Consider the following 18,503-nt stretch of genomic DNA (forward strand, 5'->3'; position numbering starts at 1 on the left):
ACTACTAGCTTCATCCTTTGATTTTAGAAAATAATTTTTTGTATATCTAGAATAATCATCAACAAAGGATATATAATAGTTTTTACCACCTCTATCTCGTGGTGTTTCTAGAATCAACTAGATCTGTGTGAATTAACTCAAGTAATTTTGTACTACGTGTCGTTATTGATTTAAAAGGCTTTTTAGCAAATTTTGCTTCTACACATATTGGGCATCTATTTATTTCAAGTGAATCAGAAACATTAATAAGATGCAAATTTTTAACCCTTTTAATCGATGCAGTATTAGCGTGTCCTAATCGACCAAGTGACACATCAATGGATTCAATAATATAAGCAAAATTGTTGAGGACTCATTGTTGGGTTGTATGTCCTAAAACTCACAGTTTGTTGAGTAAACATTTTTTATTATCAATAAAAACGTTATTTAAAATTTCTTTAATAAAGTTGTTATTGAATTTGTAAATTACACTTGTAAAGACTAAATTCAATAAACTAAAATCCATAACTATTATATGAATACTTGAACTTTATGTGGAGATATAAAGTAGATCAGTTCGAGTAAATAGTCCAAATGATCTATAGTATACAAATATGGTTGGGTACCTTATTCTGGTAACATTATCAGATGTGGCCCACTCTGTAGTTGTTACAATTTTTTGTAAGGTGCTACAAACAAAGTGATCCTGGTTCATTCATGTATTGACATGAGGAATTGGAGCATCTTATGCAATGAGTTTTCATAAGATCGAACCAAGAAATAAGTCACTCTTACTTTATAACGTTGTTTACTATTTAAGATTGGCTATTTTGCTTAGATAACCTAGGTAACTCGATCTTAATCATAAGCTAACTATGAACTCCTATTTATTCGGGATTATCCTTTGATCTGCATAGGTGAGAGTAGTACAATATCACTGCTCAATAAGTCTCCCATTTTGGGCATAAGATCGAATAGATAGCTAGAGACATAGTTCTGCAAGATGGAATTCACGCTTACCTAATTTAAAGGATAGGAAGAAGATTATTCTCTTAAGTGCTAAATTCAGGTCTTGAACAAAGGGCCCCACCCTCTCATTGGCCCGAGAGGAATCTGGTTTAGTGATTGGATCACAAATCAATTGTTCATTAGCGAATCAATAGAACTTAAGAAGCAAGACGTTATTTCGGGTGTAAAAAAACATTTGACCTAGACATTATTTCGAACAACCTGTGAAGGATCGACTTACTGATTATGGTTAAATCAAGTGGACACAAATATATCTACAGTGAGGAGAGTGCAACTATCGAGCTATAGTGGTGTGACTCGATAGTTAACGAATATTGATTAATTCGATCTAAAGAGTTTTAGCCAATTAATCTCAAATCGTTGGAGCTTGTGATCTGTATGTCCATAAGGTCCCTTTACTAGCTCGTAAAACATGAACATCTTGAATTGGTAAATTGAATGAATTTGGAATGATATCAATTTGAAGTTTTCAATTTGAAATATTCAAAATGAATTTAGGGTTTGAATTTGAATAGTTCCAATTCAAATTATGGTTTGTATAATTATATTCAATATAATTAATTAACGTTTAATTTGTCGAAATTAAATGAAATTGGAGAGTTTAAAATATTTAAATATTGATTACATGAATAGAATTCATGTTTAAATATTAGGTGTATGATTAATTTAATATTTGATAGTAAATTATTATATAGTTAATTAAATATGTTTGATTAATTAAAATCAAATTAATTTTTATTTTTTTATTCAATTTGAGAAATTGAATTTTTGAAATTTTGAAATTAATTAATTTTGAATTAATTATATAAGTTTTAGTTAATTTGAAATTAATTAAAATAAGAATTTAAAATGAAAATTATATTGTTAGTGGAAATATAAAAAATTTATCAAAAGGGAGGTGTTTCTTCACTTTTAAACCACCTATCCCACTTAATGTTGTCCAATTGAAGTGGCATTGCAAGCGCTTGCATGAAGATGATACATAAAACTCTCAAAATTTGTTGAAGAAAAAGAGAGAGAACTGGAGAAAGTTTTTCGCTGAGTTATTCTCCTTCACCTGAAACCCATTCTATTCCCTTCACAAATTCACTTCAATCTTGAGTTTCACCACTCAAATTCAAGGCTGAGAATAGTAGAGAAGATTTCTTGGTGGTTCACTGAAGAGTTGGAGCTGAGAATTCGTGAAGAGCAGCTTGGATTGGAGGAATTCTTCAAAGGAATGTGTTTCTTGAAACCATCTTAATACCCTATGAACATGCTTATTTTGATGTCAAAATTAAGGAATTAGAATGTTTAATGATTCTGTTTTCTTCCACTACTTGTTTATGTATTCCAACACTCTTGTCCTAAATTTCGTAGTTTGTAAACTTGTAAACATTATTATTTATTAATAAAATAAAGTATTTTAATCATTTATTAGTCTTGCATAACTTAATCTAATAAACTCAGGTCCATGGTTATTTAATGTAACTTGAACAATATGTGGTAGACATACAGTTGGATCGTATTCAAGTAATAACCTAAAAGGTCTATAATATATGGATAAGCTTGGGTACCCTATCCTGGTAACACTACGGATACGACTCACTTTGTAAATGTTACAAGTGCTATAAATGTTACAAACATTGATTCAAGTCGTTCATGTAATAGACATGCGAATGGGCTATCTTATACAAAGAGTTTGTATAAGACCAGATCACAAAATAATTAATCTTTCACTGTAACACCGTTGATTGAAAAGGTTAATATTTCATAGGGCGATTGTAGGTAACTCAATCTCAATCCTCGATGAGTTATGAATTCTTGCCTATGAGGGACTGTCATTTGATTTGTATGGGTGAGAGTGACCCAAGTCGCTAACTCAATATGCCTACCATTTTGGGAGCATGACCGAGTAGGGAGCTAGAAACATAACTATACGAGATGAAATTTACTCATTCCTATCTTAGGGAAAATAAAGAAGCTTTCCCTTAAATGTTGGCTTTGTCTTGAACAATGAGGCACCTTCCCTCTCATTAGCTCGAGAGGGATTTTGTTTGTGGGAGAACCATAAACAAGTTGTTCATTAGAGAATTAGTGGCACTTAAGGAACTAGAGGTAATTACAGGGGTAAAATGATAATTTGACCCAACTGTAATTACAAATGACTTGTGAAGAATTCACTTACCAGTAACGATTATATCCATGGACATAGAAATAAATCTACAGTGTGAAGAGTGTATCTATGAGTTTTTAGTGGAGTCACTCGCAATTAATGAATGTTGATTAATTTAATTAAAGAGTTTAATTAATTAATATTGTATCATTGAAGCTTCTAATAGGTAGGTCTATTAGGCCTCCCTGCTAGTTCACTAAGGGTAAAAATAGAATTGTTAAAGTTTTAGATGAATATGAATTGTTCAAATTATTTAGGAAATATAATTATATATGATACAATTAATATAATGTATATGGATATATTATATTATAAAGTTACTTTTGAATTAATATAATGTATGTTGTTTTTTTTTTTAAAACTTGGTTTAAAATGTTTTTTGAAAATTAAAAATGATAAGAAATCAATTAATTTTCACAAACTTAAAACAAAAGTTAAATATTATCATACGAGAATAAAGCAATTTAATAATAAAGTTAGGTTGGTTTCAATTATACTCTTGGAATTTGGAAAGTTTCAATTAATTCTTAAAGTTTGAAATTTTGTTTTGTCATAACAACATTTGAAGACTTATGTTGTTAAAAAAATTTTGGTATACTTTTGTGTTACTTAAATGAACAAATTTAAATACATATTAAGAAATAAATTTAAAGTTTAGAGTTAGCGAAAAATTACAAATAAATAACAAAAAAGAGAGAGATGACAAAAGGTATAGTTCACGACACATCTTTTTTCAACTTTTTTTCTTTCACATAAGGACGACAAATTAATTCATGGACATTTTAAACCTATTTCTCAAAATTTAAAAACCAAAAAAGTACATTTCTAAATGTACCGATTATTGAAGCTCAGGAACCAATGTATTTTTTACTTTTATTTTTCATGTAAATTTTACTTCTGAAATATAATATTTTAAAAGGTAAGAATCAATTCAAAATTGAATCTAATTATAAAAAAAAAAAATAGTTTTTCATCGAAAGTAATTATATATTTCTAACTTTTTTTAGAAGAATTATATGATATTTCATCAGAAAAAAGAAAGGAAAAGAATGGACGTGTTATACTTAGAATGAAATTAAAACGGGCCTGACATTTGAAAATTGAAGTGGAAATGTGGGCTGAAAACGACCATTTATCCCCCTTAGCAAACCAAACGACGTCGTATGAATAATGTTGCTATGCGATCAACATGAATCAAATACGCGACCTTTAGATCTTCTGTCTGACGTTCTCCCAATTAAACTATACTATTTAATAGTATGTTAATAAGCTTTCTGGTTTCTAAAACTAAGCAGATCAATGCACAACCTTTCTGTCCCCTTTTCCAGTTTCCAATTCGTATTTTGGTTTCTTATTTTCTTGTTTCGTACTTTTTATTTCACTTTTTAAGAATTAAAAACATGAATATATTTGATAATTATTTTTATTTCATGTTTATTTAAAAAAAAAAAACAAAAACATAATTTTGTTTGAATATTATTTTTGGTTTTTTTAAATAATAAATCGAATATAAAGAGTGTCATACTATACATTGAAAAAAAATAAAAAATTTATATCACTAATACAATGATGCACAATAAAAAAAAAAATTGAATCTATCATTCATATGTTGTCCAAATTTGATTGACAATGTCATCTCTAACTTGAGTCATTAATCTTAAATTATTTCAATCCTGCAAATTATTTGACAAATTGTATATATCCTCGACGATCATTAATTCATTGTTAAAGTCATTAAATATAGGGGATTTTCAAAAATAGAAAAGTAAGGGGAAACTATTTACACAAAATAGTAAAATTTTGATCTTCTTCGATAAAGGCAAATGGAAATCTATCAGTGTCTATCAAGTGATAAAAATTGATAGAAGTCTATTAGTACTATAAACTGCTAGAAGTCTATCACTGATAAACACTGATAGAAGTCTATTAATGTCTATCAGTGTCTTTCAGTGTTCTTTTTTTTTTTTTGCTATTTCTGTAAATAGTTTGACATTTTTTCTATCTGTGAAAATTTTTTCCTAAATATATCATTTTGACAATCATTCGATCTAATGTAGTTGTGAATCCTATAACATATCATTCATATATACTTTTGTATGTTGATTGAAGAGGGATGCATTTGTTTAAGGATAGTAAATTGAGCCTTCAACACCCGAAAATTACATTTAATAACATTTCTTAGTGAACAATGTCGATAATAATAAGACACTTCTTCTCTACCTTGAAGATGATGTCGCCCTTCTCTACAATTTCATAGAGGATATTTTTAGCTATGAAATGATGCTAAAATTTCAAATATAATTGAATATCCACTATCAACAACATAGTAAAACAAATGTATGTGTGTGTGTATATATATATATATATATATATATATATATATTGGATGAAGTGAAATGTTGAATTAAAATAATGAAAATACATAACCATACGTCTCTTTTGGTCTCAAGATGCATGATAGTTGATACATTCGATTATCATCTTTTTAGCTCCATTATCTAGGGAAAACAAAGAGGGGAAAAAAAGTTCTAACTAAACCAACAAAATGCCCAACAATCTGAACAATTTGAACAATCTCCAACAGAAATAGTTCAAAGAACACATGTTACTGAAATCTTCCAGAAAAAATAAATTTTTAAATGAAAACGTTAATGAAATAAAATTTTATGTTTCTAAAAGAAAAATACTTAGTGCATATCGATCAGTACCTATTTTGTATATCTCACGAAATTGTTCAATCATAATTTGTCATGTGACAAATTCTTTTTCTTTTTTTTATAAATATTTTATTTTTTTGTGGTGTGAATGATGAGAGTGATGTATAAAGATGGATGTACCTTAGGATGCACACAAGTATTATCCTTTCTAAATTGATATCTATAAAGTAGTTTATATAAAGTTATACAAAGTAATATTAATGTATTGGTTAATTTAGTCCCGTCTCATAACTATTTGGTTTCTAGAAATTAAGTATATGTATATTATTTTCACATATAATTTTTTTTGTTTTTGTTATCTACCATTTAAAAGCTTTCCAAAATTTAAGTCCAACTTTTAAACTAAAGAAAAGTAGTTTGAAAGGTAAAAAATTAAAATATTTATTTAAGGAACATGAAAATCATAGTAAATAAAATGCCAAGAAACAAAGACATTTTAGAAAACTAGAAAAAATTGTTATCATATCAAATCACTTTTGGTTTTAAAAAAGGTTTCTTAGATGACTTCTCCATTTTCATCCTTATTCTCTATTTTATTCTTCATATCTACAAAAATTTCTTCATTTATTTTCATTGAGAACATGACGAGGATCTTATACAAAGAAAAAATTCACAGAGTCCATGTAATATGCGAAAAATCTCTCTATTATATATTTTTTTAAAAGTTAATTAACTTATCTACCACTATTGAAAAGTTTTAATCGAATAGCTAAATTTTTACTATTTTTTATATAGTTAATTCTATATAAACAAATTGAATTTACAGTGAAATTGCTTAAATTTTTTTAGAAAGAAATAATTACCTACCAAATTATTCATATATATATATATATATACTAATCTAAATTTAAATATTCAAAATATTTATTATCTTCGCCGTTAGACAATAAAATTGAATTTTAATATAAATTTATATAATAATCCTACTACTACTAATAATATTTCTATTTATTATAATAATAAAAATTTGAAAAGAAGCAAATAGGGCCGAGGCTCATCCTCGTCTCCATTTAACTTACGGAGAATTTTTGTCCCCCATTTCCGGTCTAAACGAAAAATCTTATAGGAAAATAGACATCTCTAGTTATGGGAAAAATTTTTACATCCCCATTCTGTACTTACATCTTTTAATAATTTGTATTTTTGTTATTCATTACAATTATTCAAGTTGAAGTGGTGAATCTTTTCGTTTATAAGTGTAATTTTAGACCATAAAATATGAAACATCACAATCTAATGGTGAGGTATGTTAAACAACTGTCACTTTGTCTCGTTTAAATTATTTAGGTTGAAATGGTTATGCTAAATAATAGTTTTTTAAAAAAAAGCAAAAATACCTCTTAAAAACAAAATAAAAATGCATCATTTATATAATTATTTGCCAACTAAGAGCACTTTGATTTAACATTAATGTAATTTCAAGCATCCTATTCAAATTAAGTGCTTAAAATGAAAAGTAGGCAATATTTCGTGACAAGAAAATGGCTAGTTTTTAATTATTATATTGTATTGTTAAATTATTATTCAAACTCAGTATACGAACACTATGTTAATGGGCTGGCTTATATATTTCAAGTGGACGGACACCATTACCCTGGCCCATATTCCTTCACTAGTTTTCATTGGCCAATCATAGCGTGAAACGACGTCGTTTTGCTGGAATGAGAATAACAAGAAAAGGAATTTATTGCGGTGAGCGTGGATCGAACACGCGACCTTCAGATCTTCAGTCTGACGCTCTCCCAACTGAGCTATCCCCGCTTATTGCTTGTATTATAACAACGATAACACAAAGTAGTTCTTTTATTTTTGGAAAAATTAGAAAAGTCATTAACTCTGAATTTCAACCTCATTTTGTTTCTGTAAGGGACCGGGAGGAGCCACCGGATAACGAGCCAGCCATATACGGAACATCAGTGAGACACCCATCTCACTCTCGCTCACACCAGATAATCCATCATGAATTTCTTCTTCACCATTGAGATTTCAAAACCTGCTTCCTAATTCTCGCTTCAATCCCAAATGACAAGTTTCATCAGATTCTCTACCTTGAACATACTACACGACAGTTTCTGCAACAAACCCACCAAATTTAATCCTCTTCCGGCTCCGAAGGTCGCTTCCTGGGATCGAAATGGGTTCCGTTTGAGGGTTTATGGAAGGAGATTGTCGTTTCTGGATGTGTGTCGGGGTAACGTACGGGTTTTTGGAAAACATGGAGGGTCTAAGGGAAAGAGAGGGCTAATTGTAGCAAGGTTTAATCAGGGTTTTGGGTTTAACGGTGGCGGCGGCGGCGGTGGAGGCGGAGACGATGGAGCAACTGCGAGGCTTCTGGGTAATATTGCTTTGGCTGTTGGGTTAACCTACCTTTCGGTAACAGGGCAGCTTGGCTGGGTTTTGGATGCGATTGTTTCCATTTGGGTCTGTATGCTTCTTCTCTCTCTCTCTCTCTCTCTCTGTCTGCTTTTGATTCTCAAAGTTTAAGATCTGTTTTTTCTCTTTGGAAAATGGGGTGAATGTGCTTGATTCGTTGCTCCTTGCTTGTATTATGCAGTTTTAGTTACATTTAATGATTATTGAGACTTCCCTGTGAACATTTTAATGCCACTTTACTTTTACTTCCATTGTGCTCTGTGTTTTAATTTAACTGGTAATATCACTCTGGGTTCAATGTTCATGTGGCCATTGAAAGTTTGAGATAATACGAGGTTCTATCTTAAAATTAATCGATAATAAGAGGAGTGAGTAGCTCATCTATCTTATTGAGATTGTGAGACCCCTTGATTTTATCAATGTGAGATCCTCAACAAACTCTCTAGAATGGTGCTTCTTTAGGTTACTATACTTGGATCGAAAATTTAAGTTTGAGCTTTATAGTATCTGACACCACGTCAAATCACTAATTTACTCAAAAGCTTAAGCTAATGAATTTTAGTATAATTTAATTATATCAACCTAATCCTGTAGTTGCCAACCTTATAGTTTAAATGCCAGTTTTCAGGGCAGTTAGCCCGGTCCGTAGATGCAGTGCTGAGGTCGCACTTCTCTTTATGAGTCTGTCCACATTCTAGGAGGCCGATGATATAAAACGGAGATCACCTACTACGGAAGTGCCCGTCCCATTGAACTTGCCCGCTCCAAATTTGGTTGAGAAGAAGGGCTTACCTCACTCACTTGGAAAGGTGAGCCGATAGGCGAATAAGATGCCGATAGGCTCAGAGGATGAAGGAGTAACCCTTTTAACAGTTGTCGGAGTTGATTCTGATTGTGGATTTCTTGATGTTCTCACATAAACAAGATCGGATTTTTCCTTTTAGGTGTTATGGAAGTGGAAGAGCAGCTTTTCCACCTTATACTAGAGGGTATTTCTTTGATAGGTGTGTAGAGTAATAGAAGAACTCTTATGGGTGTATGCTATGCTATAAAGTTGATTGAGAGTGTGGCTCACTTCAGCCCCTCCCTTTAGGTATATGCTGTGAAGTTAATCCGTGATTATAATTATATGTTAACCTTGTTCATTAACAATAGGAGCTCCTTTCTGTAGTTTTGTTTTGTTTTTTGATGAATCTGTCATCTTGGATTTGCTTCTGCTGACCCAGGCTTGAAACTGGTTTCTAATCGGGAAAAAAAGTGCGTTTGTAGCTCTATTTTGTTTGCATTCAAGGACTGAAGATGAATTCCTTTCTCTTTTACCTTTTAGAGCTCTGGTTTGATCTGTTAACATGTATGCTTATTCAGCTTGTTGCAGTTCTTGTACCAATTGTTGGAGTGGCCGCTTTTATATGGTGGGCAGGACGAGATATAGTTCAAAGCACTGTTAGTCCTTATTATATCTTTTGCATTTTCAATCTCAAATCTTCAGCTTATGTAACTTCTAACTAACATATTCTCACTTCTTGTCTTGCATTTGCAGTGCCCTAATTGTGGAAACGAATTTCAAATTTTCAAGTAAGTGATCTTGAAAGAACACGATCAGATTCGTTTTATACAATTTTCAAATGACGAACACACTTCATTTGCTTCCATATTGCAGATCAACACTGAATGAAGAGCTGCAACTATGCCCTTTTTGTAGCCAACCTTTCTCTGGTAAACCCATAGTTCTTTTCCTGAGTTCTTATTGTTGTTGGATAGTAACCTGTTTTCAGCATTTTCCAACTAGTTTATCGTGGTTGGGTTTGCTTTTTTTCTTTTCCTTCTATGTAAGAACGTTGAGTACTTTCTGAGAGTAAACTTCTCTTCATTTGTCTCTATTAATTCTTCCTTTTCAAATTCAGTGGTGGATGACAAGTTTGTGAGGGACTCCGTTAAGTTCTCCAACAAAACTTCCTCCACCTTTGGACAAGCTTTCGGTGACTTTACTTCTCCCCAAAAAGGTAAAATTCTTGCTGGACCATGTCTCGCCCGACATGAAATATTTAACGTGCTCGAAACCGAACCACCTCTTGTTGTTGATCGTAGGGAAGGAAACTTCTGGTGCAGTGGTTGACATAGAAGCAGAAGTAAAAGATGTGGACTGAAGTCGTGTTGGTAAGTGATTGATTTAGTTGTCAGGCTGTAGTCTTAACTCTTAAGATACTTGAAGCATTCAAATAGCACGCTTATTCTTAAGAAGTGCTTGTGAACCATGGATTACAGAAAACATTCTTCAGAAGTACATCAAATTTAGGGAAAAAAGTCGGTTCAATTGGGTTTGCCAGATTGAATTAAGTTTTGACACTGGAAATATTTGTATACTTGTAACATGTTCTTCATGGCCAGAAATTTCCAATTCTGAAACACCTGTAGGAATTTGTGAAATGGTTTCACTTTGTATATTGATTTTGATACAATAAGTCTAAAGTACAATCATATCTACCCTCTGTAACTAATAAAAGACTGATGGACTATAACATACGCTCTAAGCTTGTTTGCTCGTTTTATTTGTATATACTTAAGGATGCTGTCTTGAAAACCCGGGAGGCTTAGTGTTTTCCATCTCCAACTTTCTGTAGGAGAAAACAGAGGCAGGTTAGAGCAACCATGTCTAAGCCATTCAGCAATGATATGTAGAAAAAAAGAAAGGTCATGTTAGAGGATTTTACCGCCGAGAAACACGGACTAGCTCTTAAAGCTATTAATTATATCCAATCAATGTGGATTTAACCCCTGAATTTTGTAGTTTACCTTTAAAATTACAAATTTAGTTCTAAACTTTTATTTTATTGAAATTTATAGATCTACTCAACAAAATTGAAGGTTTAGGGTTTCATTATACATACAATTTAAATTTATATCTTATCAATCAAGGAATTTTTAAATATCTCAAATTAGATACGAATCTATTGGATATGAAATGAAAAGTTTTAACACCAAATAGACACAAGTTAAAAAAAATTCTAACTGTAGTTTAACCTTTTAATATTTTAGAAAATAAACCAACAGGTTTTTAAAAAATTGGAAATTTCCAAAACTATCAGCACAGCACTAAGAATCCTGATAATAATTTTGTTTTGAAAATTAAGCTAAACACTTTTGACCTCTAGATTTCTTCGTTTTGTTGTCTACTTTTTATTAATGTTTTCAAACATCAAATCAAGTTTTGAAAACAAAAAGAAAAAGAAAGTCATTTCTTAAAACTTTTTTTTTGTGGGAAATTGGACTAAAATCCAACATTTTTACTTGTAAAAAATGAAAAATATGGTAAGAAATTGAGAGGAAACAAACACAATTTTCAAAAACCAAAAACTAAGTTCAAATGGTTATCTAATGGGACTAAATTATTTAAATTATAAACTACTATACTGCGCACATATAAATAAATCTAAGTCAAACATGTGGATGATATAAGAATGGATAGTAACAAATAAAAAATTTATTGATCCATTGACAAGCAAACAAATCAGTGCAAGTATGGAATCTATGGAAGCCTATAAACTATTATTGATATAATTCTTCAGCAAAAATTAAATGATAGATATACAATCTACAAAATAATAATAATAATAATAATATATAAATAAATAAATAAATAAAGAGAATAAGAGATTTTTAATGTGGTTGTTTCTCAATTTGTGACTACCTTGGTGAAACTAATGGGTTACACACCAACACAACGACATTATCAATTCATAAAACTGAACCGGAGCAGCAAAACCCACAATAAAGCAGCTCAATTACTTTTCGAAGCTAGTTTCCTTTTGGAAGGAAAAATTAATCATATTAACCATATTTTCCTTCAATAAAGATGTAAAAAAGCCATACCTCTTCCTTCTTGCCTTTAATGAAGAACTCATAGGCCCCGTAAAGAACTAAACCCCATCCAGTCAAAGACACAATCACAAACTGTGAATACACATATATGTTAAGTAAGATGTGTAGTGATTCTAAAAAAACAATGCAAGGAGTCCATCAGCTAGAAGACATATAGAAGATGGCAGGATTAGCATTACTCTTGTCTCTAACAATTGTTTTTAAAAGATTCATGAGTGTTCGCCATGGGATCATAACGTCTAACTAGTAATTGGCATGTATTCAATTTGTTCAACTAGTGTATTAGTATTACACAGCGTCCCTCGCAGAGTTTTCAATAAAATGTCAGGAATTGTCCAACGTGTTAGACACAGACATGTTAACCAAACTAAAATGTGCATGCCTAGGAATATGAAAGCAACGTAATAATCAGAGTCCAAGCATTTGAATGAGGATGATGATCAATTTAAAAACTAGAAAATAGCTCACGTGTTCTCCTTTCCATCTAGATGGATTAAATGGATCCTCCCAAAAGTTCACCTTCGGAGGTCCATGGTGATCTGCAAGATTACAAAAGCAGAACAAACAAAATTACTAGTAGATCAAAGTTCATCAATTACTTCAGCTAGCAAACTTGATATAACAGCATTTATCATGATGAATCAGAAGACTTTTCAACAAAGAGGAGAGAGTTATTAGGATTTCGTACCAAGTTCCAAAGATACATGATGATATAGCTACATGACAATAATTCTCAATAATCAAGGTTTGGTTTAAAAAGTTTTGTTTTGAATTGCACAAAAAATACGTTATAAACTCAAGTTTATGTAACTTCTAATTGGTTTGAGAGTATAAAATTGGTAAAAGTTTGCAAAGCAGTGTAGAAGTGGATTTTATACCCTTTTGAGTTTACATAAAATTGATTTATAACGTAAGGCAGACGGCAGAGAATCGAGATGAACAATTACAGAAATCGAAAATGGGCCGCGCAAAGCATAATTTCGGACCCAATCATTCACAAATAGAGGAAGAAAACCCTAATGGCAAAGCATAGAGGAAACGAAAATTCTGCTCAGCGGAGCCAGTTCAACTCGTTCTTCCTAATTCATCGAGTAACAAAGAGTTATTATACCAAAATAAGCAAATAGAATTCAACTTTCTTCCATTTCCAAAGTTTTTCAGCATCCAATCATCAGCTCGAGGTGAAGGGCAAACTAAATAACAAACTGTAAACAAAGCAAGAGCGGGAGCAAACAATGGAGAAGGTTAATACCGCCACCGCCGGCGAGACCGCGCCGATGAGTTAGAGAGGCGATTTGAGCCGTAGAAACTGATTTGTGAGACAGAACTATGCGGCGAGCTGCCGCCGTCCATGCCGCCATGGTTCGGTGCTCTGCTCTTGGAAATTGTGACAAGATGAGTGTAACCCGTGGAACTTAACAGAAGCCTCGAGTGTCATCCAATTTGATTCAGAAATTCGGTTGTATTTATATAGGTTTTTGAATTATATTTTTTAAATGTTAATCAATAATAAGGGGATAATTGGAGAAATACGGTAGTTTTTTTAAATAAATTAAGGAAAAGGCGTTATTTCAAAATATTTAGGAAAAATGGGTATCTTTTTTTGTCCTCATTAGAATACGTCTATTGAGGAGACGTATTCTACACTCTTTTTAAGAAAAAATTTGACAGGTCAAAACGGAATGTCTCGTGAAAAAACATATTGAATGTGAAAAAAATATTAATGCATTTGTTCAATAGACGTATTCAATATAGAAAGAAAAAAAAGAATATTGACAAAGACGGGATGTTGGATTGTTAATTCATTCTTTTTATATGAATTTTTAATTTGTTTAATATAAAATTAATGAGAGTATTTTTAATGAGATTTTTTCACAGATAGACAAGTTATTTACAAAAATAATAAAAGAAATATTGATGGACATTGATAGACTTGTCTCGACTTTTATCAAAGAAGATTAAAATTTTGCTATTTTTTGTAAATAGTTTCTCTTATTTTTTCTATTTTTGAAATCCCCCATTTTTAATTCTTTTAATATAAAATTAACAATCTCATTAGCCTCATTTTTTTATAGTGATAATAATGTTATCCATTTTAATATGATATATATAATAATCTTACTTTAATTAAGAATTTCTATTCTTTGATTAATTTGATGTAATTGATATTAATTTCTTGTAAAATAATGTTCCATTCGTTTAATTCCAAACTACCGGTAATGTGTTTAATATATATAAAAAATAACATTTAAAACCAAAAAGTTGTTAACCATATTTGATTTAAGTAATTTTACTGTTCATATTTTAAAACAAAAAGTTGCTACCAAATTATAGTCAATATTTATGACATTTGTACTTTGTTCCAAAAATTTCTTTTCCATACATATACATTTTTTAAAAAACGATTATAGTTAATATTTACAAAATTTGTATTTTGTTTCAAAAATATCTTAAAACGCTCCACTAGTACCTTTAAACCAACAATGTATATATATATATATTTCAAAGATACCTTCATTGACTTTTTTTTTTTATTATTAATATTTCCTTAGGAATTTATGTAAGAACATGAATATTAATTTTCAACAGTTGCATTAATAATTTTCAAGGTTCTTTAGGATGCTGAGGTGTTTGGGGTGTAGACTAAAATTATATTTTTATACATGAATTTGATTACAAGTACAATGTTCTTATTCATGACCAGAAGAAGATCCTCTTTATGCCTAAAATCGATCTTGTTGAGTCACATAGTACCCATGATTACCACGGCTTCTTACACTTGATGATTGGCCTTTCTCTATAAAATGTATACCTTTGCCAAGATTTTAGTATGTTACGTATTGATCATGGATATCTCGACAAACATGTGAAGTTTGCCCTTCTTCCATACTTAACATACTATGGGTTGTTGGAAAAAATTCAAATGTTGAGGGGGTTGACATCGTGGAACTATGGGTAGAATGATTGATTGGAGTTGCTGGATATTCATTTTGAATATTAGATCGAATAGGAACATCCTGATGTCTTGCTAGATCACCTTGTTCTTCAATTAAAACATAACCATTGAAATATCGCACTCGATATATAGAGGTGAGTCTACGCAAGGCCTTTGTACCAAATAATGTCATATTTGCTAAATTAGACTAAAAAAGAATTAAGTAAACAAGTTAATGACTTGAGAAATTATATTGGTATGCAATTAAGCAATAAAATTAAACATTCCTAATATACAATAAATTCATACCAACAAGTGATAGGATGCACCTACTTTCGTTATATATCGTCTATTAATAGTGGAATACCATTCAATATATCGAAGCTCAGTATCTACACCGTCATTAATAAATGGTCCACTAACGACCAAATTTTTTCGATTTTCCCAAATTTAAATTTGAGAAGCCAAATATGCAATCTAGTCTCACTCATGTCTATCTCGTAGATCGTGTGAATGGAGTCACGCATCTGTATCGCAAGGTTGCAGAATTTGTTGCAACCTCCTAAATTGATGCATTTCACGATCCGAGTAATGTCACTCCATAACAAAAAAACATATGAGTGGATATCTTATTGTTGGAAGGTACCAATGTGTAACGGAAGAAACCAAGATCCATAAGCACTCTAATTCATTAATTTTGGCAGAAAAGAAAACATGCTTCAACAGAAAAAAAAAAATGGGTTTCATGACATACCTTTGAAGAACTTCCTCTAAGCTTCGATTCAACTGCAAATCTCCATAGGATCTTGTTGTAGACCACCCCAAGATCTTCTCTACTATCCTCTTGAAGCTCAAGATTGAGTAGTGGAACTCAAAATAAGCTGGAATTAAGGGAATTTGGAGAAGCTCATAGCAACAACCATGTAGAAGAACATCCTTCTTTTCTCAATTTTTTTTTTAAAATTTTTGTTCGGTTGCTCTCTTCAAAACACTCCAAATCTTCTATATATTGTAGACATTCATGCAAAGAAGCTTGCTACATGAGATGCACCTCATGCTTGGAGTTAATGAAGAGTTAAAGTGGGTTGTTGGTGAACTAGTTCATGAAGTAAATGGAAAATCAAATTTTCCAACTTTGTGTTTTTCTTTTCTTTTTCAATTTTATAAAAATTGATTTCAAAAATCAATTTTATTTCATAAAACTGAAAATATTATTAATTTTAAAAAATTAATTTCATAAATTAATTTTCTTTAATAAAATTAATAAATAATTCTAATTAATTTAATATCAAATATTAAATTAATTTTTAACACAATTCCATCTTCAAATATTTAAATCATATTTAAATATTATTTCTCCAAATTCATTTAATTCTAATTTGAACACTTTAAATTAACTTGTTACGCTATTTTAGAGCTTATCCATTTAAGAGTTAGTAGCGGGACCTCGCGGACCTACAGATCATGGGCTCAAATGATCCGAGATTAATCGGCTAAACTCATTAGACCGATCTAATCTCCATTCATTAACTAATGGGTGATTCCACTAAAGTCCATAGTTGAACTTCCCTCACTGTAGATATATTATGTCCCCTCGATATAACCATGATTAGTAAGTTAACCCTTCATAGGTTGCTTGTAATAACGGCTGGGTCGAATCTATGTTGAAGGATCTCAAAATCGAGATATCCATGAGTGGGATTAGATCGCTTCGATTTTCACAGTGACCGGAATATAAACGATATACATTTTAAATTAATAGTTATGCATAATAAAACTCAACAACAACATGCTCAGTATACAATAAAGCATAGAGAAGGAGTTCATTACTAGAGGAAGACGATCTTCGAATATATGAACCCACAGCAGCGGAAGAACTCCACGATCTACTAGCACCCCAGCGAGTCTCTCATCTAATACTACACGATCCGTACGTACATGAACAAGGAGTCAGGATAACACCACCAATAGGGGACCCAGGTATCCTCAACGTCAAAAACCCAGAGAGGTGGCTCTGGTGAGTTTGGTAGAAAACAGAGGAGAAGATATCGTGTAGACGACAAACGCGTACGAGAAGAACTTCGCTATCATATAGCGGGGACACTTTCGTATAGTAGAGCTACACGATTATTAGGAAAGACTGGACGATCGTTTAGGAAATTGGTAAAAATCGTTTAGGGAACACGTGAACTAGACGATCGTTTAGACGAATGAGATTCTATCGTATAGGCTCTCGCGATCGTTTACTTCACGAATTTATTTGGGCAAGGATCTCAATTGCATGACTGAATTAATCGTCAAAATGAAAACGATTTCCATACTCAACCCGCCAATTACCTTAACCTTCGTGGCCCCACGTTCCATGTTCATACGTGAATTAATTGGTTAATTATTAAAAAATTAATCAATAATTTAATTAATAAATATAATCATATTAATTTATATCCTATAGTTTGATATCATATTCTACTATAGTAATTTTTCTCTTACTCGATATAAATCATATTTATATCTAATTTCCTCTTAAATAATGTATCTCATATATTTAATCAATTATATCACATATAATTAACCAGTCCAATATATATCATATATAATTGAACTTCCTCTTGTCAATTTGAACATTTCAAATTAACCCAAAACACTGGTTCTCGACTTCATTCAAGCTACCTAGTGACCTAATGGACCTGTGGCTCGAAGCTTCAACGGTACTGACTAAACTCTTTAGCCACGAGATTCACCATCCGTTAACTATCAATGATTCCACTAAAACCAACAGCTGAACTCTTCTTACCATAGATATATTTATGTGTCCATTGGATATAACCAATCATGAGTACGATGATCCTTACAGATGCTCGTAAGTACAGCTGGGCCAATTTACCGTTTTGCCCTTGTAGTTACATCTCACTCCTTAAGTACACTGATTCCTCTAATAAACAATACAACAATAGTCCAACTATGTGTGAACACCTCTCGGGCCAAAGAGAAGTTGTGTGGCGCCACATCGTTTCTAGCCCCAGAATCAACCCTTAAGGGAGCCATTTTATTTACTTACCTACCTCGGGGAGGAGTGAATTCCATCTTGTGTTAGTTAAGTTCCCAGCTCCCAAATCAGAATGAATCCCCAAAAGGGTAGGTTTGAAATCGGCGACTTGGCCACTCGCACCCATACAAATAAAGGACCACTCTCAATGGCAGGAGTTCCCAACTCACTCAGGATTGAGGTCATGTTACCTATGGTCATCCTAGTGAAGTGAAGTCTCTGTCATGAGCGGTGTTATATAACAAGACATTAACACTTCGTGGTCAGGTCTTATAAAAACTTTTTGTATAGGACGCCCCGCTCACATGTCCCTAACACGAATGATCAGGATCAGATCATCTATGGCAAATCACACACTTGTGACCATTCCAAAAGCGGGCCGCATCCGTA

At 31.7% G+C, this 18,503-nt stretch overlaps 1 protein-coding gene and 1 non-coding gene across 6 annotated transcripts; one reads left to right on the forward strand and one right to left on the reverse strand.

The window, feature by feature from the left end:
* Nucleotides 1–7,568: 7,568 nt before the first annotated feature.
* On the reverse strand, nucleotides 7,569–7,641 carry TRNAF-GAA. The gene has a single exon. It is a non-coding gene; the product is annotated as a tRNA-Phe (tRNA).
* Nucleotides 7,642–7,731: 90 nt separating this feature from the next.
* Nucleotides 7,732–11,090, forward strand: LOC120091477. Of its 5 annotated transcripts, XM_039049524.1 has the most exons (7): nucleotides 7,733–8,301; nucleotides 9,619–9,696; nucleotides 9,794–9,828; nucleotides 9,914–9,969; nucleotides 10,158–10,256; nucleotides 10,342–10,410; nucleotides 10,519–10,728. In XM_039049524.1, the coding sequence occupies exons 1-6, from the start codon at nucleotides 7,903–7,905 to the stop codon at nucleotides 10,398–10,400; spliced, it is 726 nt and encodes a 241-aa protein (XP_038905452.1). In that variant the 5' UTR covers nucleotides 7,733–7,902; the 3' UTR covers nucleotides 10,401–10,410; nucleotides 10,519–10,728. The 5 variants fall into 5 exon arrangements, with proteins under 5 accessions (XP_038905450.1, XP_038905449.1, XP_038905448.1 ...); XM_039049522.1 differs by lacking the exon at nucleotides 10,519–10,728 and adding an exon at nucleotides 10,875–11,090 and having other exon boundaries at nucleotides 7,732–8,301; nucleotides 10,158–10,410; XM_039049521.1 differs by having other exon boundaries at nucleotides 7,732–8,301; nucleotides 10,158–10,410.
* Nucleotides 11,091–18,503: the final 7,413 nt, after the last annotated feature.

Source organism: Benincasa hispida, chromosome 11 (assembly GCF_009727055.1).
Source record: "Benincasa hispida cultivar B227 chromosome 11, ASM972705v1, whole genome shotgun sequence".
NCBI classification, from domain to species: domain Eukaryota; kingdom Viridiplantae; phylum Streptophyta; class Magnoliopsida; order Cucurbitales; family Cucurbitaceae; genus Benincasa; species Benincasa hispida.

What these genes read in the sequence shown, in the direction of transcription:
- LOC120091477 (XM_039049522.1), top strand. Translation starts at nt 7,903, where the DNA reads ATGACAAGTTTCATCAGATTCTCTACCTTGAACATACTACACGACAGT. An exon ending in ATGCGATTGTTTCCATTTGG is followed by an intron (nt 8,302 to 9,618) that starts GTCTGTATGCTT and finishes ATGCTTATTCAG; the next exon opens with CTTGTTGCAGTTCTTGTACC. An exon ending in TTGTAGCCAACCTTTCTCTG is followed by an intron (nt 9,970 to 10,157) that starts GTAAACCCATAG and finishes TTTCAAATTCAG; the next exon opens with TGGTGGATGACAAGTTTGTG.